This window comes from Bombina bombina, chromosome 7 (assembly GCF_027579735.1).
Source record: "Bombina bombina isolate aBomBom1 chromosome 7, aBomBom1.pri, whole genome shotgun sequence".
Lineage (NCBI taxonomy): Eukaryota > Metazoa > Chordata > Amphibia > Anura > Bombinatoridae > Bombina > Bombina bombina.
The window spans coordinates 32,428,401-32,454,967 of NC_069505.1; the positions used below are offsets into that span (position 1 = coordinate 32,428,401).

At 42.0% G+C, this 26,567-nt stretch overlaps 1 protein-coding gene across 2 annotated transcripts; it reads left to right on the top strand.

Annotated features, from left to right (window-relative positions):
* The first annotated feature begins 1,602 nt into the window (after positions 1 to 1,602).
* Positions 1,603 to 20,118, top strand: LOC128635730 (transmembrane protein 272). 2 transcript variants are annotated; one of them, XM_053688849.1, is made up of 6 exons: positions 1,603 to 1,733; positions 7,807 to 7,886; positions 7,978 to 8,011; positions 12,489 to 12,548; positions 12,632 to 12,814; positions 19,200 to 20,118. In XM_053688849.1, the coding sequence occupies exons 2-6, from the start codon at positions 7,878 to 7,880 to the stop codon at positions 19,382 to 19,384; spliced, it is 471 nt and encodes a 156-aa protein (XP_053544824.1). In that variant the 5' UTR covers positions 1,603 to 1,733; positions 7,807 to 7,877; the 3' UTR covers positions 19,385 to 20,118. The 2 variants fall into 2 exon arrangements, with proteins under 2 accessions (XP_053544824.1, XP_053544823.1); XM_053688848.1 differs by lacking the exon at positions 1,603 to 1,733 and adding an exon at positions 1,755 to 2,195.
* The last annotated feature ends 6,449 nt before the right edge of the window (positions 20,119 to 26,567 follow it).

Below are 26,567 nucleotides of genomic sequence, written 5' to 3' on the forward strand. Positions count from 1 at the left end.
AAGGGAGCTTTGAATCTGTCTCTCCTACTACAGGGTGACACAGACAGAAGATAGTTTGTGCAGACCTTTTGGAATGTGGCACTTAATTACTGATCTATACATTGCATATATAAATATTTATTGTGTGTGCAGACCTTATGTAATACAGCGCATAATTACTGATATATACAGTGCATATATAAACATTTATTGTGTGTGCAGACCTTATGTAATGCTGCACTTAATTACTGATATATACTGTGTATATATAAATATTTATTGTGTGTGCAGACCTTTTGTAATGTGGCATTTAATTACTGATATATACAGTGCATATATAAACATTTATTGTGTGTGCAGACCTTATGTAATGCTGCACTTAATTACTGATATATACTGTGCATATATAAACATTTATTGTGTGTGCAGACCTTTTGTAATGCAGCACTTAATTACTGATATATACTGTGAATATATAAATATTTATTGTGTGTGCAGACCTTTTGTAATGCAGCACTTAATTACTGATATATACTGTGAATATATAAACATTTATTGTGTGTGCAGACCTTATGTAATGTAGCACTTAATTACTGATATATACTGTGTATATATAAACATTTATTGTGCGTGCAGACTTTTTGTAATGTAGCACTTAATTACTGATATATACTGTGCATATATAAACATTTATTGTGTGTGCAGACCTTATGTAATGCAGCACTTAATTACTGATATATACTGCACATATATAAAAACATGATTTTAATGTCCCTTTAATAGTTATTAGTCACCTTTTGGTTATATATTAAAACATACCTGCTAATTATTTTCACTGCAGCCTCCGCCCGACTTCCTGTCCCTCACGTTTCCTATCTCCAGCTCTCAGGATACAGCAATACCTGAGGATCAGTACAGGTTTTTGGCTGTACATGACCTCTAGATGAAGCTGGAATCTCTCTAATACCATTTGGTCTACAGCACTGGTTTTCAAGCCTCCCTAACAGGCCAGATTTTCAGGATTACCTTGGCTGAGAGCAGGAAAAATAACCATGTGAACTAATCAGCTAATTATTTCACCTGTGCTCTAGTTCAGATAACTTTACAATCTGGCCTGTTAAAGTCTATAGCATGAGAGAGTAAAGGACTCAAATTTATCCTGTAGTTTAGACCAGGTGAGTCAATCAGATTGTTTGATATATTCACAAGCATGTGCCACGTGCGTAATGTGGTACTCTGAGGCTATAATGCCCCCCCTCCCAAACCTGCTGGCTGCCATACTTTTACAAATAGGGCCCTTATTTACATACCCTGTGGTCTACTCCGAGCAATAAAAGGGTTAAAGGGGGCATAAGGGGTTAAATAAATGCAGTAATAGGTTGCAGACGATGGGGCCCCTATCTGTACAATGATATTAAGCAACAACGTTTTGTACTGTAAGTTGTTAGGCTATAAAACCTCTCATTTCTGTAGGGCAGGGCATAAAGGGTTAAATACTGCCCTGATTGCAGTGATTGATGATTCTACTTGACTAATTTTCAGTCCCAAACTGGGCATTGTAATGGGTTAAAAATTATTCAAACCCTTAAATTGGTTTTGGCTACAATGGGAAACCCCTGTTTAAAAACATAGGGTTAATATTTACAAAGTTCCACAGGAAATATTGAGACATTTTGGATTGAGCAAGTGAGCAGAGGAATGCGAAGGGTGTGCGAGGAGGCACCAGAAGCGCGTGTGAGTGTGTAAGACTTAAGGTAAGTGACTGTGCGCCCACCCTCACAATACGCAGGCTGGATGAATGAATCCTACAGGTTGCTGTTTGCAGAGCATTGTAAAAAAGTGCCCAGGGCTACAGAGGGTGGAATAGAGAGAAGTGTTTTGTGTTTGGTTTATTACTGCAGCAGAGACACACAAATACATGTAGAGACACAGACTGAGAGCAGGGGGGAGAGCAGGGAGAATGTGTATTGTGTGAGACGCATATAGGGGGAACAGACAGACACAGATACCTGTAGATTCTATTGTAACTGCTTCTATATCACTAGACAGAGAGAAAACAGGGGGAGGACAGACAGCTAGACAGATATGCTGTACGCAGAGATAAGGGGGACAGGGGTGCATTACACAAAGAGACGTTAAAGATGGAGAGAGGAGAAGAGAGAAATGAGGCTGGAGATATGCTGTACAACATATATAATAGAAAATGTGCGGAGCTGGTAAGTAAATGTCATACAGGAGGCTTAGCTGTCTTCTTGTAAATCTCATATGTTCATTACTGTTGCTAAGGAAAGAAAAGGTTTCAATGCGCCCAAAGATACTTCAGTTCCAGGGGTGGGAGAGGTGGAACGTGAGAATTAGGGGAGAACAGTGCTGGAAAAGGGCACAGGAGTTGTACACATATCGCTCTTCTGTAGCTCAGCTACAGGTTCCAACTGTGACCGCTGCATGCAAAGGGGGGGGGGGGCAGAGAGGGGCACAGGAGAGAGAGTGAGAGAGGGGCACAGGAGAGAGAGTGAGAGAGGGGCACAGGACAGAGAGTGAGAGAGGGGCACAGGAGAGAGAGTGAGAGAGGGGCACAGGAGAGAGATTGAGAGAGGGGCACAGGAGAGAGATTGAGAGAGGGGCACAGGAGAGAGATTGAGAGAGGGGCACAGGAGAGAGATTGAGAGAGGGGCACAGGAGAGAGAGTGAGAGAGGGGCACAGGAGAGAGATTGAGAGAGGGGCACAGGAGAGAGAGTGAGAGAGGGGCACAGGAGAGAGAGTGAGAGAGGGGCACAGGAGAGAGAGTGAGAGAGGGGCACAGGAGAGAGAGTGAGAGAGGGGCACAGGAGAGAGAGTGAGAGAGGGGCACAGGAGAGAGAGTGAGAGAGGGGCACAGGAGAGAGAGTGAGAGAGGGGCAAAGGAGACGGTGAGAGAGAGAGAGAGAGGGGCAAAGGAGACGGTGAGAGAGAGAGAGAGGGGCAAAGGAGACGGTGAGAGAGAGAGAGGGGCACAGAGTAGAGAGAGAGAGGGGCACAGGAGAGAGAGAGAGAGAGGGGGGGGGGCACAGGAGAGAGAGAGAGAGGGGGGGCACAGGAGAGAGAGAGAGGGGGATACAGGAGAGAGAGAGAGAGAGAGAGAGAGAGAGAGAGGGGCACAGGAGAGAGAGAGGGGCACAGGAGAGAGAGAGGGGCACAGGAGAGAGAGAGGGGCACAGGAGAGAGAGAGAGGGGGGCACAGGAGAGAGAGAGAGGGGGCAAAGGAGAGAGAGAGAGGGGGCAAAGGAGAGAGAGAGGGGCACAAGAGAGAGAAAGAGAGGGGTCGCACAGGAGACAGGGAGAGAGAGAGGGCACGAGAGAGAGAGGGCAGAGGAGAGAGGGAGAGAGAGGGCACGGGGGAGAGAGGGCACGGGGGAGAGAGGGCACGGGGGAGAGAGGGCACGGGGGAGAGAGGGCACAGGAGAGAGGGAGAGAGAGGGCACAGAAGAGAGGGGCACAGGAGAGAGAGAGAGAGGGGGGCACAGGAGAGAGAGAGGGGGGCACAGGAGAGAGAGAGAGGGGGGCACAGGAGAGAGAGAGAGGGGGGCACAGGAGAGAGAGAGGGGGGCACAGGAGAGAGAGAGGGGGGCACAGGAGAGAGAGAGGGGGGCACAGGAGAGAGAGAGGGGGGCACAGGAGAGAGAGAGGGGGGCACAGGAGAGAGAGAGAGAGAGGGGCACAGGAGAGAGAGAGAGAGGGGCACAGGAGAGAGAGAGAGAGAGGGGGGCACAGGAGAGAGAGAGAGGGGGGGCACAGGAGAGAGAGAGAGGGGGGCACAGGAGAGAGAGAGAGGGGGGCACAGGAGAGAGAGAGAGGGGGACACAGGAGAGAGAGAGGGGCACAGGAGAGAGAGAGAGAGGGGGGCACAGGAGAGAGAGAGGGGGGCACAGGAGAGAGAGAGAGGGCACAGGAGAGAGAGGGCACAGGAGAGAGAGGGCACAGGAGAGAGAGGGCACAGGAGAGAGAGAGAGAGAGAGAGAGAGAGAGGGGGCACAGGAGAGAGAGGGGGGCACAGGAGAGAGAGAGGGGGCACAGGAGAGAGAGGGGGGCACAGGAGAGAGAGGGGGGCACAGGAGAGAGAGGGGGGCACAGGAGAGAGAGGGGGGCACAGGAGAGAGAGAGGGGCACAGGAGAGAGAGAGGGGCACAGGAGAGAGAGAGGGGCACAGGAGAGAGAGAGAGGCCACAGGAGGGAGAGAGAGAGGGGCACAGGAGAGAGAGAGGGGCACAGGAGAGAGAGAGGGGCACAGGAGAGAGAGAGAGGCCACAGGAGGGAGAGAGAGAGAGGGCACGGGAGAGAGAGAGGGCACGGGAGAGAGAGAGGGCACAGGAGAGAGGGCACAGGAGAGAGGGAGAGAGAGAGGGCACAGGAGAGAGGGAGAGAGAGAGGGCACAGGAGAGAGGGAGAGAGAGGGCACAGGAGAGAGGGCACAGGAGAGGGAGAGGGCACAGGAGAGAGAAAGGGACATAGAGGGCATAGGAGAGAGAGAGAGGGCACAGGAGAGAGAGAGAGAGGGCACAGGAGAGAGAGGGCACAGGAGAGAGAGGGCACAGGAGAGAGAGGGCACAGGAGAGGGAGGGCACAGGAGAGGGAGGGCACAGGAGAGGGAGGGCACAGGAGAGGGAGGGCACGGGAGAGAGGGAGGGAGGGCACGGGAGAGAGAGAGGGCACGGGAGAGAGAGAGGGCACGGGAGAGAGAGAGGGCACGGGAGAGAGAGAGGGCACGGGGAGAGAGAGAGGGCACGGGAGAGAGAGAGGGCACGGGAGAGAGAGAGGGCACAGGAGAGAGAGAGAGAGGGCACAGGAGAGAGAGAGGGACAGGGCACAAGAGAGAGGGAGAGGGCACAAGAGAGAGGGAGTGAGAGAGGGGCACAGGAGAGACAGTGAGAAAGAGGGGCAAATGAGACAGTGAGAAAAAGGGGCAATGTAGACAGTGAGAAAGAGGGGCAATGTAGACAGTGAGAGAGAGAGGGGCAATGTAGACAGTGAGAGAGAGAGGGGCAAAGGAGATGGTGAGAGAGAGAGGGGCACAGAGTAGAAAGAGAGAGAGAAAGAGGGGCACAGGAGAGAGAGAAAGAGGGGCACAGGAGAGAGAGAGAGAGAGAAAGAGGGGCACAGGAGAGAGAGAGAGAAAGAGGGGCACAGGAGAGAGAGAGAGAAAGAGAGGGGCACAGGAGAGAGAGAGAGAAAGAGAGGGGCACAGGAGAGAGAGAAAGAGAGGGGCACAGGAGAGAGAGAAAGAGAGGGGCACAGGAGAGAGAGAAAGAGAGGGGCACAGGAGAGAGAGAAAGAGAGGGGCACAGGAGAGAGAGGGGGCACAGGAGAGAGAGAGGGCACAGGAGAGAGAGAGAGGGCACAGGAGAGAGTGAGAAAGAGGGGCAAAGGAGACGGTGAGAGAGAGGGGCAAACAAGACGGTGAGAGAGAGGGGCAAAGGAGACGGTGAGAGAGACAGGGGCACAGGAGAGAGAGAGAGGGACACAGGAGAGAGAGGCACAGGAGAGAGAGAAAGAGAGGGGCACAGGAGAGAGAGAGAGGGGCACAGGAGAGAGAGGCACAGGAGAGAGAGAAAGAGAGGGGCACAGGAGAGAGAGAGAAAGAGAGGGGCACAGTAGAGAGAGAGGGGGGGCACAGGAGAGAGAGAGGGGGGCACAGGAGAGAGAGAGGGGGGCACAGGGGAGAGAGAGAGAGAGGGGGGCACAGGGGAGAGAGAGAGAGAGGGGGGCACAGGGGAGAGAGAGAGAGGGGGGGGGCACAGGAGAGAGAGAGGGGGGGGCACAGGAGAGAGAGAGGGGGGGGCACAGGAGAGAGAGAGGGGGGGCACAGGAGAGAGAGAGAGAGAGAGGGGGGGCACAGGAGAGAGAGAGAGAGGGGGGCACAGGAGAGAGAGAGAGGGGGGCACAGGAGAGAGAGAGAGAGGGGGGCACAGGAGAGAGAGAGAGAGGGGGGCACAGGAGAGAGAGAGAGAGGGGGGCACAGGAGAGAGAGAGAGAGAGGGGGGCACAGGAGAGAGAGAGAGAGAGAGAGAGAGGGGGGCACAGGAGAGAGAGAGAGAGAGAGAGAGGGGGCACAGGAGAGAGAGAGAGGGGGGCACAGGAGAGAGAGAGGGGGGCACAGGAGAGAGAGAGGGGGGCACAGGAGAGAGAGAGAGGGGGGCACAGGAGAGAGAGAGGGGGGCACAGGAGAGAGAGAGAGAGGGGGGGGGGGGGCACAGGAGAGAGAGAGGGGGGGGGCACAGGAGAGAGAGAGAGGGGGGGGCACAGGAGAGAGAGAGAGAGGGGGGCACAGGAGAGAGAGAGAGGGGGGCACAGGAGAGAGAGAGAGGGGGGCACAGGAGAGAGAGAGAGGGGGGCACAGGAGAGAGAGAGAGGGGGGCACAGGAGAGAGAGAGAGGGGGGCACAGGAGAGAGAGAGAGGGGGGCACAGGAGAGAGAGGGGGGCACAGGAGAGAGAGGGGGGCACAGGAGAGAGAGGGGGGCACAGGAGAGAGAGGGGGCACAGGAGAGAGAGGGAGAGAGAGAGGGCACAGGAGAGAGGGAGAGAGAGGGGGCACAGGAGAGAGAGGGAGAGAGAGAGGGCACAGGAGAGAGGGAGAGAGAGAGGGCACAGGAGAGAGAGAGGGCACAGGAGAGAGGGAGAGAGAGAGGGCACAGGAGAGAGGGAGAGAGAGAGAGAGAGGGCACAGGAGAGAGGGAGAGAGAGAGAGAGGGACACAGGAGACAGGGAGAGAGAGAGGGGCACAGGAGACAGGGAGAGAGGGGGAGAGAGAGGGGCACAGGAGACGGCGAAAGAGGGAAATGCGAGGTGAAGTATTTAGAGAGACATGAGATGGGGAAGTGTACCAAGGAATGCAATAAGGAGGATGAGGGGGACCAGGAGAGAGTGGGCGACAGAGAGTTACTGGATAGAGGTAGGGAGGGGTATAGGGAGGAGACAATTAGAGGGAGAAGGATAAAGGGTTATGGAAAGAGTGAGAGGGAGAGAGACCAGAAGGTGGGAAAACTTGTGACAGAGAAGCAGGAAGAGTGAGGGCCTCATCACATGTAGTGACATTAACAGAACAGGTGGGTTCTACACATTAATATATGGGGGTGTAATTTAGCTATGGAAGAAATGTGTCAGATGCTACTGGTGAGGGTCATCAATTTCTAACATTAACTTTTCTTTAAACGTCTACTTGGGTAGAGCAAAAGCCTTGTAAATAAATGTGACACAATTGCAAATGTATGACTACTGATACCTTTGAGGATATGGGGTGTACAATAGCTATTGGGGTGACTTAGCAAGCCTCTTAAGCTGCTGAGTTGGACAGTGGTAGGCAAGGGTGAGGCAGGACTGAGAGGAAAATAGATAGGTGGGGCAATGAAAAGGGCAGGAGAGGACAGTGATAGATGATAGGAAATATGAAGGAGGAACAGAAGGAAAAAAGAACCATTGAGACACCAGGGAGTAGAGGGGAGAGAGAACAAGAGAGGCACAAAGTGATGACGATAAAGAGTTGGGGAATACACAAAACAAAAGGGACAAAGGTATAACCATAGCTGAGACCTAGATGGGGAAGAGATGGATAGAGCTAGGGTGAAGGTAGGTGGGTGTCTGGGTGCACCTGGTTGGATATTTGTATATTTACTAACACATCTTCTCGCTTCTTCCATTTCACGTCTACCACTACAAACACCTCAGATTCCCCCTCTTCCTTCTCTTTCATCTTACAACATTTATTTTGTGGAGGTTTAATTTGTCTAACTAACCTGTTCTCTCTCTCTCTCTCTCTCTCTCTCTCTTATTTTCTCCCCCCTGGTGTGCATAGGTTGATACAATTCAAATCTAAAGCCCACTACCCACCCTTGTTACCAAGAGGACTTTATCTATCAAGCAGCCATGGCAGGGGTAACACAAGAAAAGCTAACTCTGTATTTATACAATGTCTCTGTACAGCCCTAATGGTAACTTTAAACAAACTGTTTTGATTTTTATACAGGAAAAAATATGTCAGAAGCCTGATCTTTTCACTGGTAAGTAGATTTTATTGCAATGTTTGAGTTATTGTTAATGTGATCAATCATCTACACAGAGGATAAACAGTAGAGATCTATGAGCTTTATGCCACATCACACAGACTGACACAAACCGTAGGGAGATATCAGCTAATTCCAACTTCACATAGACTGACACTGTGACACAAACCGTAGGGAGATATTGGGTAATTCCTACTTCACATAGACTGACACTGTGACACAAACCATAGGGAGATATCAGCTAATTCCAACTTCACATAGACTGACACTGTGACACAAACTGTAGAGCGAGATATCAGCTAATTCCTACATCACATAGACTGACACTGTGACACAAAAAGTAGAGCAAGATATCGGCTAATTCCTACATCCCATAGACTGACACTGTGACACAAACCGTAGAGCAAGATATCGGCTAATTCCTAAATCACATAGACTGACACTGTGACACAAACCGTAGGGAGATATCAGCTAATTCCTACATCACATAGACTGACATTGTGACACAAACCGTAGGGAGATATTAGCTAATTCCTACATCACATAGACTGACACTGTGACACAAACCGTAGGGAGATATCAGCTAATTCCTACTTCACATAGACTGACATTGTGACACAAACCGTAGGGAGATATCAGCTAATTCCTACATCACATAGACTGACACTGTGACACAAACCGTAGGGAGATATCAGCTAATTCCTATTTCACATAGACTGACACTGTGACACAAACCGTAGAGCGAGATATCGGCTAATTCCTACATCACATAGACTGACACTGTGACACAAACCGTAGAGCGAGATATCGGCTAATTCCTACTTCACATAGACTGACATTGTGACACAAACCGTAGGGAGATATCAGCTAATTCCTACATCACATAGACTGACACTGTGACACAAACCGTAGGGAGATATCAGCTAATTCCTACTTCACATAGACTGACATTGTGACACAAACCGTAGGGAGATATCCGCTAATTCCTACATCACATAGACTGACACTGTGACACAAACCGTAGGGAGATATCAGCTAATTCCTATTTCACATAGACTGACACTGTGACACAAACCGTAGAGCGAGATATCTGCTAATTCCTACATCACATAGACTGACACTGTGACACAAACCGTAGGGAGATATCGGCTAATTCCTATATCACATAGACTGACACTGTGACACAAACCGTAGGGAGATATCAGCTAATTCCTACATCACATAGACTGACACTGTGACACAAACCGTAGGGAGATATCAGCTAATTCCTACTTCACATAGACTGACATTGTGACACAAACCGTAGGGAGATATCAGCTAATTCCTACTTCACATAGACTGACACTGTGACACAAACCGTAGGGAGATATCAGCTAATTCCTATTTCACATAGACTGACACTGTAGAGCGAGCTAATTCCTATTTCACATAGACTGACATCTCGTAGAGCGAGATATCGGCTAATTCCTACATCACATAGACTGACACTGTGACACAAACCGTAGAGCGAGATATCAGCTAATTCCCACATCACATAGACTGACACTGTGACACAAACCGTAGAGCGAGATATCAGCTAATTCCCACATCACATAGACTGACACTGTGACACAAACCGTAGGGAGATATCCGCTAATTCCCACATCACATAGACTGACACTGTGACACAAACCGTAGGGAGATATCAGCTAATTCCTACATCACATAGACTGACACTGTGACACAAACCGTAGGGAGATATCAGCTAATTCCCACATCACATAGACTGACACTGTGACACAAACCGTAGGGAGATATCGGCTAATTCCTACATCACATAGACTGACACTGTGACACAAACCGTAGAGCGAGATATCAGCTAATTCCCACATCACATAGACTGACACTGTGACACAAACCGTAGGGAGATATCAGCTAATTCCCACATCACATAGACTGACACTGTGACACAAACCGTAGGGAGATATCAGCTAATTCCCACATCACATAGACTGACACTGTGACACAAACCGTAGGGAGATATCAGCTAATTCCTACATCACATAGACTGACACTGTGACACAAACCGTAGAGCGAGATATCAGCTAATTCCCACATCACATAGATAGAGAAAATACTTCTCCTTTTTTTTTTTTTTTTAATCATGTCTTACATACTTAAACACCATGATACAAAGGATACATCTGTCCCACCCCCATACCACGTGCAGACACCCTGTGACACAACAGAGACGGGAGTCTGTTCCACCACCATCACATGTGTAGACACCCCGTGACCCAACAGAGATGGGAGTCTATCCCACCACCATTTTACATGCAGACACCCTGTGACACAACAGAGACAGGAGTCTTTCCCACCGTCTTCTCACATGCAGACACCCTATGACACAACAGAGACAGAAGTCTGTCCCACCACCATCTCACGTGCAGAAATCCTGTGACACAACAGAGACAGGAGTCTGTCCCAACAGCATTTTACATGCTGACACAAAAGACACGGGAGTCTGTCCCACAAATATCACATAGTGACACCCTGTGACACAAAAGAGACGGAAGGTGTATAACCTGCGCAAAAAAAAACAGGGGAAGGGGGATGCCTCTAGCTCTCTTCGATGGGTACCCTAGCGTGCCCAATGTGTAAAGATATATGCAAGGTAGAGGTGAGCGCCAAAAGAAGGCTGAGGATAGGGAAGGGAACGCCAAAATAGGCTAAGATAAGCTGGTAGAATATGAAATTAAAAATTATTTATTCCACACAATAATTAAAATAATAAAAGAACAATATACACTGATGGTTGTTCATGGATCCATGTTACAAATGATAGCAAATTACAGTGTTGGATAAAATACAATACAATATAATGATAAAAACAATTATATATACTGGTAGAATCAATATGGCTGATGATATAGCCTTATAGGCTGAGTGTCTGTTAAGTGGTTAGCACCTTGGTTGAGTCCAGTAAGTGTAAGATGCTCCTGGTAAGTAGTATAGGGTTAATTGTAATCCAAAATGTGCAGAGAAAAAATGACGAGGTTTGAGTGTGATCAGTGTCCAGTACAACAATATAGAAGATTAGAAAAAATGCAAAAAATACAAAAAATAGTGAAAATATGTGTTCACTCTATGTGATGAAAAAAAAATGATGAGATCCCTCCAAAAAATGTGTTATAATAAAAAAAGATAAAAAATAGTGTCAATTATAAAATCCAAAGTGATGTTGGTGATATCAGGGGTTCAGTGTTGATACGATGTTTGACAATGAAAATAAGTTTATGCAAAAAATCCTGAAAAAAAGAAAACAAACAATGCTCTAATATATGCAATCTGTTCAATAGATATATCAGTATTATGCTTACTCAGATCTGTCAACGCGTTTCGGCCATATACCTCTGGCCTTTATCAAGACTAATAAAATGAGTAAGCTCACAGAATTTATAAGAGTTATGGCTAATGTTTTGGCGCCAAACACTAATATTGAATTATTCAATAACATAAGCAAAACAAATCTTTTTGCCCATACCCACAATGCTACCAAACAGGAAGGGGGCGTGGCCTATTTGTGTTTGGCGCCAAAACATTAGCCATAACTCTTATAAATTCTGTGAGCTTACTCATTTTATTAGTCTTGATAAAGGCCAGAGGTATATGGCCGAAACGCGTCGACAGATCTGAGTAAGCATAATACTGATATATCTATTGAACAGATTGCATATATTAGAGTATTGTTTGTTTTCTTTTTTTCAGGATTTTTTGCATAAACTTATTTTCATTGTCAAACATCGTATCAACACTGAACCACTGATATCACCAATATCACTTTGGATTTTATAATTGACACTATTTTTTATCTTTTTTTATTATAACACATCTTTTGGAGGGATCTCATCATTTTTTTCATCACATAGAGTGAACACATATTTTCACTATTTTTTGCATTTTTTCATTTTTTCTAATCTTCTATATTGTTGTACTGGACACTGATCACACTCAAACCTCGTCATTTTTTCTCTGCACATTTTGGATTACAATTAACCCTATACTACTTACCAGGAGCATCTTACACTTACTGGACTCAACCAAGGTGCTAACCACTTAACAGACACTCAGCCTATAAGGCTATATCATCAGCCATATTGATTCTACCAGTATATATAATTGTTTTTATCATTATATTGTATTGTATTTTATCCAACACTGTAATTTGAATCATTTGTAACATGGATCCATGAACAACCATCAGTGTATATTGTTCTTTTATTATTTTAATTATTGTGTGACACAAAAGAGACGGGAGTCGGTCCCATCACCATTTTACATGCAGACACCCCCTGACACAACAGACGGGAGTCTGTCCCACCACCATCTCACGTGCAGACACCCTGTGACACAACAGAGGCGGGAGTCTGTCCCACGACCATCACATGTGCAGACACTCTGAGAATGAAAGAATAACAATAATCGTCTCTTTCAGTTGGTGTGGCCTTAGCATTTGCTGTCCTGTGCATTATTGGCATAGCTTTCACCTGTGTGGGTAAGTGAGTCCCTCTTGCACAGCAGACACACAAGCTATCAACGCCAGTATAAAATCATAACCTCTCTTTTTCTTCTTCACAGGTGCTCTGTACTTGTCTGATTGTCCCATAGACAAACACATTCCAGTGTTTGTGGTTGTACAAGGAGTCATCTTCCTGTTGTTCGCCATCACATTCCTAATACTGTTAGCGAGTGACAGCTTCATCTTGTTCTTCCTCATACTTGGCATGTTGACTACGTTCTGGTTTTGTTGGTTAATAATAGGTAAAACAATACTGTATACTGTTACATTATTAATACTGAACACATACACAAGTACATCATTATACAGTGCGGTGTGCTCATTATCAGTGTATAGATACTCACATCATTATACAGTGCAGTGTGCTCATTATCAGTGTATAGATACTCACATCATTATACAGTACTGTGTGCTCATTATCAGTGTATAGATACTCACATCATTATACAGTGCAGTGTGCTCATTATCAGTGTATAGATACTCACATCATTATTATACAGTGCAGTGTGCTCATTATCAGTGTATAGATACTCACATCATTATACAGTGCGGTGTGCTCATTATCAGTGTATAGATACTCACATCATTATACAGTACAGTGTGCTCATTATCATTGTATAGATACTCACATCATTATACAGTGCAGCATGCTCATTATCAGTGTATAGATACTCACATCATTATACAGTACTGTGTGCTCATTATCAGTGTATAGATACTCACATCATTATACAGTACAGTGTGCTCATTATCAGTGTATAGATACTCACATCATTATACAGTGCAGTGTGCTCATTATCAGTGTATAGATACTCACATCATTATACAGCGCATTGTGCTCATTGTCAGTGTATAGATACTTATTATTATACAGTACAGTGTGCTCATTATCAGTGTATAGATACTCACATTATTATACAGTGCAGCGTGCTCATTATTAGTGTATAGACACTCACATCATTATACAGTGCAGCGTGCTCATTATCAGTGAGTAGATACTCACATCATTATACAGTGCAGTGTGCTCATTATCAGTGTATAGATACTCACATCATTATACAGTGCAGTGTGCTCATTATCAGTGTATAGATACTCACATCATTATACAGTACAGTGTGCTCATTATCAGTGTATAGATACTCACATCATTATACAGTGCAGCATGCTCATTATCAGTGTATAGATACTCACATCATTATACAGTGCAGCATGCTCATTATCAGTGTATAGATACTCACATCATTATACAGTACAGTGTGCTCATTATCAGTGTATAGATACTCACATCATTATACAGTGCAGCGTGCTCATTATCAGTGTATAGATACTCACATCATTATACAGTACAGTGTGCTCATTATCAGTATATAGATACTTACATCATAATACAGTGCAGCGTGCTCATTATCAGTATATAGATACTTACATCATTATACAGTACACTGTGCTCATTATCAGTGTATAGATACTCACATCATTATACAGTACAGTGTGCTCATTATCAGTGTATAGATACTTACATCATTATACAGTACACTGTGCTCATTATCAGTGTATAGATACTCACATCATTATACAGTACAGTGTGCTCATTATCAGTGTATAGATACTCACATCATTATACAGTACAGTGTGCTCATTATCAGTGTATAGATACTCACGTTATTATACAGTGCAGAGTGCTCATTATCAGTGTATAGATACTCACATCATTATACAGTACAGTGTGCTCATTATCAGTGTATAGATACTCACATCATTATACAGTGCAGTGTGCTCATTATCTGTGTATAGATACTCACATCATTATACAGTGCAGCATGCTCATTATCAGTATATAGCTACTCACATCATTATACAGTGCTGTGTGCTCATTATCAGTATATAGATACTCACATCATTATACAGTACAGCATGCTCATTATCAGTGTATAGATACTCACATCATTATACAGTACAGTGTGCTCATTATCAGTATATAGATACTCACATCATTATACAGTACAGCATGCTCATTATCAGTGTATAGATACTCACATCATTATACAGTGCAGTGTGCTCATTATCAGTGTATAGATACTCACATCATTATACAGTACAGTGTGCTCATTATCAGTATATAGATACTCACATCATTATACAGTACAGCATGCTCATTATCAGTGTATAGATACTCACATCATTATACAGTGCAGTGTGCTCATTATCAGTGTATAGATACTCACATCATTATACAGTACAGTGTGCTCATTATCAGTATATAGATACTCACATCATTATACAGTACAGCATGCTCATTATCAGTGTATAGATACTCACATCATTATACAGTGCAGTGTGCTCATTATCAGTATATAGATACTCACATCATTATACAGTGCAGCATGCTCATTATCAGTGTATAGATACTCACATCATTATACAGTACAGTGTGCTCATTATCAGTATATAGATACTCACATCATTATACAGTACAGCATGCTCATTATCAGTGTATAGATACTCACATCATTATACAGTGCAGTGTGCTCATTATAAGTGTATAGATACTCACATCATTATACAGTGCAGCATGCTCATTATCAGTGTATAGATACTCACATCATTATACAGTGCAGCGTAATCATTATCAGTGCACAGATACTCACATCATTATACAGTGCAGTGTGCTCATTATCAGTATATAGATACTCACATCATTATACAGTGCAGCATGCTCATTATCAGTGTATAGATACTCACATCATTATACAGTGCAGCATGCTCATTATCAGTGTATAGATACTCACATCATTATACAGTGCAGCGTAATCATTATCAGTGCACAGATACTCACATTATACAGTGCAGTGTGCTCATTCTCAGTGTATAGATACTGACATCATTATACAGTGCAGCGTGCTCATTATCAGTGTATAGATACTCACATCATTATACAGTGCAGTGTGCTCATTATCAGTGTATAGATACTCACATCATTATACAGTGCAGTGTACTCATTATCAGTGTATAGATACTCACATCATTATACAGTGCAGTGTGCTCATTATCTGTGTATAGATACTCACAACATTATACAGTGCAGCGTGCTCATTATCAGTGTATAGATACTCACATCATTATACAGTGCAGTGTGCTCATTATCAGTGTATAGATACTCACATCATTATACAGTACAGTGTGCTCATTATCAGTGTATAGATACTCACATCATTATACAGTACAGTGTGCTCATTATCAGTGTATAGATACTCACAACATTATACAGTGCAGTGTGCTCATTATCAGTGTATAGATATTCACATCATTATACAGAGCAGTGTGCTCATTATCAGTGTATAGATACTCACATCATTATATAGTACAGTGTGCTCATTATCAGTGTATAGATACTCACATCATTATACAGTGCAGCATGCTCATTATCAGTGTATAGATACTCATATCATTATACAGTGCAGCGTGCTCATTATCAGTGTATAGATGCTCACATCATTATACAGTGTAGTGTGCTCATTATCAGTGTATAGATACTCACATCATTATACAGTGTAGTGTGCTCATTATCAGTGTATAGATTCTCTTTTCATTATAAAGTACAGCGTGCTCATTATCAGTGTATAGATAATTACATCATTATACAGTGCAGTGTGCTCATTATCAGTGTATAGATACTCACATCATTATACAGTGCAGTGTGCTCATTATCAGTGTATAGATACTCACATCATTATACAGTGCAGTGTGCTCATTATCAGTGTATAGTTACTCACATCATTATACAGTACAGTGTGCTCATTATCAGTGTATAGATACTCACATCATTATACAGTACAGTGTGCTCATTATCAGTGTATAGATACTCACATCATTATACAGTACAGTGTGCTCATTATCAGTGTATAGATATTCACATCATTATCAATGTATAGATACTCACATCATTATACAGTGCAGTGTGCTCATTATCAGTGTATAGATACTTACATCATTATAAAGTACAGTGTGCTCATTATCAGTGTATAGATACTTACATCATTATACAGTGCAGTATGCTCATTATCAGTGTATAGATACTCACATCATTATACAGTGCAGTGTGCTCATTATCAGTGTATAGATACTTACATCATTATACAGTGCAGTATGCTCATTATCAGTGTATAGATACTCACATCATTATACAGTGCAGTGTGCTCATTATCAGTGTATAAATACTTACATCATTATACAGTGCAGTATGCTCATTATCAGTGCACAGATACTCACATCATTATACAGTGCAGTGTGCTCATTATCAGTGTATAGATACTCATATCATTATACAGTACAGCGTGCTCATTATCAGTGTATAGATACTCACATCATTATACAGTGCAGTGTGCTCATTATCAGTGTATAGATACATCATTATACAGTACAGTGTGTTCATTATCAGTGTATAGAGATACTCACATCATTATACAGTAATATGCTCATTATCAGTGTATAGATACATCATTATACAGTACAGTGTGTTCATTATCAGTGTATAGAGATACTCACATCATTATACAGTAATATGCTCATTATCAGTGTATAGATATTCACATCATTATCAATGTATAGATACTCACACCATTATACAGTGCTCATTATCAGTGTATAGATACTCACATCATTATACAGTACAGTGTGCTCATTATCAGTGTATAGATACATCATTATACAGTGCAGCGTGCTTATTATCAGTGTATAGATACTCACATCATTATACAGTGCAGTGTGCTCATTATCAGTGTATAGATACATCATTATACAGTGCAGCGTGCTTATTATCAGTCTATAGATACTCACATCATTATACAGTGCAGCATGCTCATTATCAGTGTATAGATACTCACATCATTATACAGTGCAGCATGCTCATTATGAGTGTATAGATACTCACATCATTATACAGTGCAGCGTGTTCATTATGAGTGTATAGATACTCACATCATTTATACAGTACAGTGTGCTCATTATCAGTGTATAGATACTCACATCATTAGACAGTACAGTGTGCTCATTATCGGTGTATAGATACTCACATCATTATACAGTGCATTGTGCTCATTATCAGTGTATAGATACTCACATCATTATACAGTGCAGTGTGCTCATTATCAGTGTATAGATACTCACATCATTATACAGTGCAGCATGCTCATTATCAGTGTATAGATACATCATTATACTGCGCAAGTGTGCTCATTATCAGTGTATAGATACTTAGTATCATACAGTGCAGTGTGCTCATTATCAGTGTATAGATATTCACATCATTATAGAGTGCAGTGTGCTCATTATCAGTGTATAGATACTCACATCATTATACAGTGCAGTGTGCCCATTATCAGTGTATGGATACTCACATCATTATACAGTGCAGTGTGCCCATTATCAGTGTATGGATACTCACATCATTATACAGTGCAGCATGCTCATTATCAGTGTATAGATACTCACATCATTATACAGTGCAGTGTGCTCACTATCAGTGTATATATACTCACATCATTATACATTGCAGTGTGCTCACTATCAGTGTATAGATACTCACATCATTATATAGTGCAGCGTGCTCATTATCAGTGTATAGATACTCACATTATTATACATTACAGTGTGCTCATTATCTGTGTATAGATACTCGCATCATTATACAGTGCAGCGTGCTCATTATCAGTGTATAGATACTCGCATCATTATACAGTGCAGCATGCTCATCAGTGTATAGATACATCATGATACATTGTAGTGTGCTTATTATCAGTGTATAGATACTCACATCATCATATAGTGCAGCGCGCTCATTATCAGTGTATAGATACTTACATAATTATACAGTGCAGTGTGCTCATTATTAGTGTATAGATACTCACATCATTATACAGTGCAGTGTGCTCACTATCAGTGTATTGATACTCACATCATTATACAGTGCAGTGTGCTCATTATCAGTGTATAGATACTTACATAATTATACAGTGCAGTGTGCTCATTATTAGTGTATAGATACTCACATCATTATACAGTGCAGCGTGCTCATTATCAGTATATAGATACTCACATTACTATACAGTGCAATGTGCTCATTATCAGTGTATAGATACTCATCATCATTATACAGTACAGTGTGCTCATTATCAGTTTATAGATACTCATATCATTATACAGTACAGTGTGCTCATTATCAGTGTATAGATACTCATCATCATTATACAGTGCAGTGTGCTCATTATCAGTGTATAGATACTCATCATCATTATACAGTGCAGTGTGCTCATTATCAGTGTATAGATACTCATCATCATTATACAGTGCAGTGTGCTCATTATCAGTGTATAGATACTCATCATCATTATACAGTGCAGTGTGCTCATTATCAGTGTATAGATACTCACATCATTATACAGTGCAGTGTGCTCATTATCAGTGTATAGATACTCACATCATTATACAGTGCAGTGTGCTCATTATCAGTGTATAGATACTCACATCATTATACAGTGCAGCGTGCTCATTATCAGTGTATAGATACTCACATCATTATACAGTGTAGTGTGATGACTTTTAACAAAAACCTATTTTATTATTTTTAAGGAAGTGCCTGGGTGTTTCCGCACTACACAACATACCAAGGACAGTGCAACCACACTCTGTACCTCTTTGCCTTTTGGACACTTATTGTGCAGTACATTGGACTCAGTATTGCAATACTTGTTGCAATTATCTACTGTTGCTTCTTCTGTATCATGCTGTTGGCGTGTATGGCTGTCAACGGCTAAATTACAACATGTGGATATTAATTTACTCTTTGGATAATCTGCGTCACTGCCTGTGATGAGTATTACATACTCAAGAAGATGGAATTGAGAGACTAGAATGTTATGTGAGATCCTTCTCTTTGAAGAGAGCTTTATAAAAAATAAAAAAAGCATGGAAGGAATCGGTCATGGGATCTCACTTTTTGCAGGGTTTTTGGAGAGTTTTATTTCTAAAAGGGCTAAATGTTTCTCTTTCAAGAGTAGTTGGTTCCTCTGGAGCTTATATGAGTTTGGTTAAGAGTCGTATTGCTACAATGCCCCTGTTCTAACACAGAGTTAAGGTACAATTTTACTGGTGGAACATTGTAATAGTTTTATGTTTCTCCTCTAAGTCATCACAGCTTTGCACGTGGAAATGTTAAGCACTGTGTGGTTCAAACGATAAAACATTTTAGAGGTTCTTAAATGCCTCAAATTCTCAACACTGTGCATGAACCGGATCTTCTCTGCTCATATGTCTGCATGCTGCACTCTGCCTGAGGCTCTCAGAAGGTTTGAGAACCAATGTCTCAACCAAACCGAATTACTGTCCACAAATCTACGCTTCTCAAAGCCATGAAGAAATATTACTGATCTTCTCAACAAATCTCAGAAGAATATGAGGTCGGAGGGAAAACAAAAGGGGATATTTAAGAAATTCTCTTAGGAAGTTCTGTAGACCTCATAAATAGAAAATAAATCTCCTTCCCAACACAGGTCTGTTTCTTCTGACTTTTTTTTTATTTATTTATTTTTATAATAAAATCCGCTTGCAATGTCTTGACATGCTTACACATAAATTCTATCTTCCTCTGCATTAACGGATGGACACCTCCATTCCAAAGCGTGCTCCTGCTCCTTTCAATGAGGGTATACAGATATATGCTCAGCAATGTACACGTGTCTTGATCACTATAAGTAAAAGGCACAAACCCAGCTGCTATATAGTGCTGAGGACATGTGCACGCTCCTGAGCCTCAGACTATGTTCTCATGGATAGGATCTAAGTTTCAACACAGACCAAGAGAAAGAGATCAACTGGATAGTTTAGCTTGTGATAGTTTTGTTTGTTTTTTTAATTATACTCTGAATCATGAGTGTTGTTTTCAGTAGGTTTGTATCCCATTTAATAGAAATACATTTTCTACAGAAATAATATTTAATATGAACAAGCTATAAGCAATTTTAAGCAACTTTCTAATTTACTCCTAGTATCATTTTTTTCTTTGTTCTTTTGCTATCTTTATTTGAAAAAAGCAGGAATCTAAGCTAAGGAGCCAGCCCATTTTTGGTCCAGCACCCTGGATAGCGCTTGCTGATTGGGGGCTACATATTTTTTATTTATGCTCAGTTAATATCAGTTATTAAAAAGGTCTGCACACAATAAATGTTTATATACGCATAGTATATATCAGTAATTAAGTGCTGCATTATGTAAGATCTGCACACACAATAAATGTTTATATATGCACAGTATATATCAGTAATTAAGTGCTGCATTACATAAGGTCTGCTGCACACACAATAAATGTTTATATATGCAAGTATATATCTGTAATTAAGTGCTGCATTACATAAGGTCTGCACACACAATAAATGTTTATATATATATGCACAGTATATATCAATAATTAAGTGCTGCATTACATAAGGTCTGCTGCACACACAATAAATGTTTATATATGCACAGTATATATCAGTAATTAAGTGCTGCATTACATAAGGTCTGCTGCACACACAATAAATGTTTATATATGCACAGTATATATCAGTAATTATGTGCTGCATTACAATAGGTCTGCACACACAATAAATGTTTATATATGCACAGTATAAAAATCTACTACTTATTTGAAGTTCAAACAAGTTTTATTGGATTGTTTTGTTATCATGCATTTATTGATTATGCAAATCTATAGTATTTACTGGTCCTTTAAGTGCTGCATTACAAAAGGTCTGCACACACAATAAGGGCTAGATTACAACTGGAGCACAAATTTATCGCAGGCCCACAAACAGGCAAATTTGCCTGTTTGCAGGTGTGCAATAAATGACCACCCATTACAAGTGGCTGGTTATTTCTACTGTAAGCTCGTGGTAGGAATTAGCAGTTATAAAATTAACCAGAGATCAGATCTCTCTCTGTCTCTCTTATTATCATGTTGGGTTAGCGCACATAAGAATATGCGATCAGGTTTGTGCACGAGTGGGGTGTTAAAGTGAAGGTCAAGTCTGGCTTAGTCGCTCACTACGTTCTGCAGTTCATGAAAAAAAACTTCATGTTCATTCATGATTTTGCCTAATTATTGACAATAACATTTATATTTTACCTTAAAATTAGTCCCCGTTAATGGTTATTTGTCCGCCCGCCATCTTGCCAATTTTGATTGACAGATTTTTCAGAACAAATCGCCAATAGCTGTTTCCCCCCTGGGCGTTCAGCCCCTTTCTAGCAACGTCACTATTAACTTCTGCGCATGCTCTAAGCAGTAACTCACGTCATACCTGTCATGCTTAGGCATGAGAAGCGCATGCGCATTCCGCTCCATTGTTATTTGGATACATTTTTTCCCTCACTACAATCAATCGCGCTACAAGCTTGTTAGCTAAGGATATTCTCCGCTATAATCATAATTACGGGTATGTTATATGCCACGGAATGCTACGCATGTGCGATTGCGGTGACCATACGCATGCGCAGTTTCTTAGAGCTATTGTGCATGAGCTTTTGAGTGACGTAGTGAGCGTGTGAGACCGATCGCTACGTCACTAGTGCTGAATAAGGAAGAGGCGGAGGGGAGGAGCAACAAATGTAAAACGGAGGTGGAATATAATATTATTTTATAATAAAAATATTTACGCTATTGAAAAATAAAGTTAGCGACTTAAATGCAGATAGGTTAAGGTGTAAATTGATACCGTCCAATAGCATAAAACTGATCTTCACTTTAAATTCTGGGGGGGTATTTTTGCTCCATTGACTTCTATGGGTGAATATGTGAACGCGCGCACAATATTCTAACTTAAGCTTTTTGCACTCATCAGGTTAGCACAAGAGAGAAAACAGTTTACTTTCAACTCGTAATACAAGCGCAACAAGCTTACTTCTAGCGCAGTTAAAGTTATGGTAAACCCTGAAATATTAGTAACTTCCATCGTAAAGTAAATGATTTAATATAAACTTTTTTTTTTTTTTTTTAACATGCCTTCCAAATTTAATTATATGCCAAGCAGTATACAATTCAGTGCCCTGTATCCGCCGTCCCTTCTCTAAACGCTTTTTTTTTCTATGACCGCATCGCGTTAGCCTTATTGCGATGCATGTTAGTTGACGACAGGTTTTTTCTATTAGTACCTCTGTAACGTCACAGTAAGGGCGGATGTAATCTTCTATAACTAACATTTTTGCCCACTGTTGATGTGCGCTCTAGTAACAGCTCACCGTGCGCATGCTCCGGTTTTCTGTTGATGTGCGCTCTAGTAACAGCTCACCGTGCGCATGCTCCGGTTTTCACACAGATGTATGTAAATTACAATTCAGTGTTTATTTTGTTGCGAGTAAGAAACTCCCCTAGGAAGAAATGCGCATGTCTGACTGGTATTGTGAATGCGCATGGTGATGACTGCTGTTTGATTGCCATCATGCGACACAGACTTCTGCGCATGCGCAGTAAGGAGGGAAAATAACGCTAAGAGAAAAGACCTGTCGTCAACTAACATGAATCGCAATAAGGCTAATGCGATGCGGTCATAGAAAAAAAATAATAGTAGTCAACGTCACTTAGTCTATGATTTCTGAAACGGTGAGGGCGGTCTAGCGAAATTTAATTGAAAAATAAACCATGCGAATATGCTAGTTAAGGGATGACAAATTTAAATATACTTTGTGGTACACGCAAGATTTATAATTACTTTAGCTCTCGAGTGGAGCATTAAATAACACTCCACTCATAGGGGCCGAATTATCAAGCTCCTATAAAGACCGCTGCTCCATAACTTGTCAGCCTGCTCTGAGGCAGCGGACAGAAATCAACCCGATCGGGTTGATTGACACCCCCTGCTAGCGGCCAATTGGTCACAAATCTGCAGGGGGCGGCATTGCACAAGCAGCTCACCAGAACTGCTTGTGCAATGATAAATACCGACAGCGTATGCTGTCGGCATTTATCGATGTGTGACGGACATGATCCGCTACATGTAATCATGTCCTCTCACACTATGATAAATTGGCCTCGTAATCTGGCCCTAATAGTTTATATATGCACAGTATATATCAGTAATTAAGCACCACAATATACAAAAGGTCTGCACACACAATAAATGTTTATATATGCACAGTATATATCAGTAATTAAGCACCACAATACAAAAGATCTGCGCACACAATAAATGTTTATATATGCACAGTATATATCAGTAATTAAGCACCACAATACAAAAGATCTGCACACACAAAAAATGTTTATATATGCACAGTATATATCAGTAATTAAGCACCACAATACAAAAGGTCTGCACACACAATAAATGTTTATATATGCACAGTATATATCAGTAATTAAGCACCACAATACAAAAGGTCTGCACACACAATAAATGTTTATATATGCACAGTATATATTAGTAATTAAGTGCTACATTACAAAAGGTCTGCACACACAAATGTTTATATATACACAGTATATATCAGTAAATTAGTGCTGCATTACAAAAGGTCTGCACACACAATAAATGTTTATATATGCACAGTATATAAAAGTAATTAAGTGCTGAATTACATAAGGTCTGTGCACACAATAAATGTTTATATATGCACAGAATATATCAGTAATTAAGTGCTACATTACAAAAGGTCTGCACACACAAATGTTTATATATGCACAGTATATATCAGTAAATTAGTGCTGCATTACAAAAGGTCTGCACACACAATAAATGTTTATATATGCACAGTATATAAAAGTATTTAAGTGCTGAATTACATAAGGTCTGTGTACACAATAAATGTTTATATATGCACAGTGTATATCAGTAATTAAGTGCTGCATTGCATAAGGTCTGCACACACTATAAATGTTTATATATGCACAGTATATATCAGTAATTAAGCACCACAATACAAAAGGTCTGCACACACAATAAATGTTTATATTTGTACAGTTTATCAGCAATTAAGTGCTGCATTACAAAAGGTCTGCACACACAAATGTTTATATATATATATATATATATATATATATACACAGTATATATCCGTAATTAAGTGCCTCATTACAAAAGCTTTGTGCACAGAATAAATGTTTATAGATATACACTCACCGGCCACTTTATTAGGTACACCTGTTCAATTGCTTTTTAACACAAATTGCTAATCAGCCAATCACATGGCAGCAACTCAGTGTATTTAGATGTGGTGAAGACGATTTGCTGAAGTTCAAACCAAGCATCAGAATGGGGAAGAAAGGGGATTTAAGTAACTTTGAACGTGGCATGGTTGTTGGTGCCAGACGGGCTGGTCTGAGTATTTCAAAAACTGCTGATCTACTGGGATTTTCAAGCACAACCACCTCTAGGGTTTACAGAGAATGGTCCGAAAAAAAGAAAATATCCAGTGAACGGCAGTTGTGTGGATGAAAATACCTTGTTTATGTCAGAGGTCAGTGGAGAATGGGCAGACTGGTTCGAGATGGAAGAAAGGCAACAGTAACTTAATTAACCAATCGTTACAACCAAGGTATGCAGAATACCATCTCTGAACGCACAACACATCGAACCTTGATGCAGATGGGCTACGGCAGCAGAAGACCACACCGGGTGCCACCCCTGTCAGCTAAGAACAGGAAACTTGGACAATAGAAGATTGGAAAAACGTTTTCAGGTCTGATAAGTCTAGATTTCAGCTGGGACATTCAGATGGTAGGGTCAGAATTTGGCGCAAACAACATGAAAGCATGGATCCATCTTACCTTGTATCAACTGTTCAGGCAAGATTGTCAGGGTTGGACACAAGAGAGGAAAGAATCTCTCGAAAGACTGCACTTATAGCACTCTATGCCTGCTATAGAGTGCTATAAGTGCAGTCTTTCGAGAGGTTCTTTCCTCTCTTGTGTCCAATATATTACAAACTGCACAGCACCAACTTTTCTTTTACAATAAATAATAAGACATGAATATATTGCATGTCAACTAATTGAAACTCAGAAAAGGTTGCCGGTGTGGTGCCACTGTATTTGTGTTGTAGTAAGATTGTCAGGGTGCCAGGAATCAGACTGAGACGAGAAGTGCAAAAATAATCATACCTTTATTAATAGCAAAAAATAATAAAAAAGTCCACAAGTCAAATAACAAGCCAGGAGTCAAAACCAGAGCTGGTAGTCAGACAAGCCGAGTAAGGAACCAAAGCGAATAGCCAGATGAGCCGGAATCAGGAACAAGGAAAACAGCAGAGTCAGGAACAAGCCAGGGATCAGGAAGGACGTCAGGCAGCCAGGTAATACACAGGAACTCTCACAAACAGGTCTGAGACAACGCAAAGGCAAAGCATACTGAACAGAGGCCCTTTAAATAATAAGTGATGACATCACAATTCTGAGACTGCATCCTGTCTCGCATGGATGATGCACACCAGTCTGGCCATAAAAGGAAGTGCAGGAAATGAGCAGCACCCCCCACAATGCTCCATAGTCAGGAAGAGAGGTGAGTAAAATGGCTGCCAGCAGCACATGGCAAACACAACAGGGAAAAAACCCTGACAAAGATGTAGTGGTGGTGTAATGGTGTGGGGGATATTTTCTTGGCACACTTTGGGCCCCTTATTACCAGTTGAGCATCATTTAAACTCCACAGCCTACCTGAGTATTGTTGCTGACCATGTCCATCCATTTATGACTACAGTGTACCCATCATCTGATGGCTACTAACAGCAGGCTAATGCACCATGTTACAGAGCTCAAATCATCTCAAACTGGTTTCTTGAATATGACAATGAGTTCACTGTACTCCAATGGCCTCCACAGTCACCAGATCTTAATCCAATAGAGCACCTTTGGGATGTGCTGGAACGGGAGATTCGCATCATGGATGTTCAGCCGACAAATCTCCAGCAACTGCGTGATGCTATCATGTCAATATCGACCAAAATCTCTAGGGAATGTTTCCCAACACC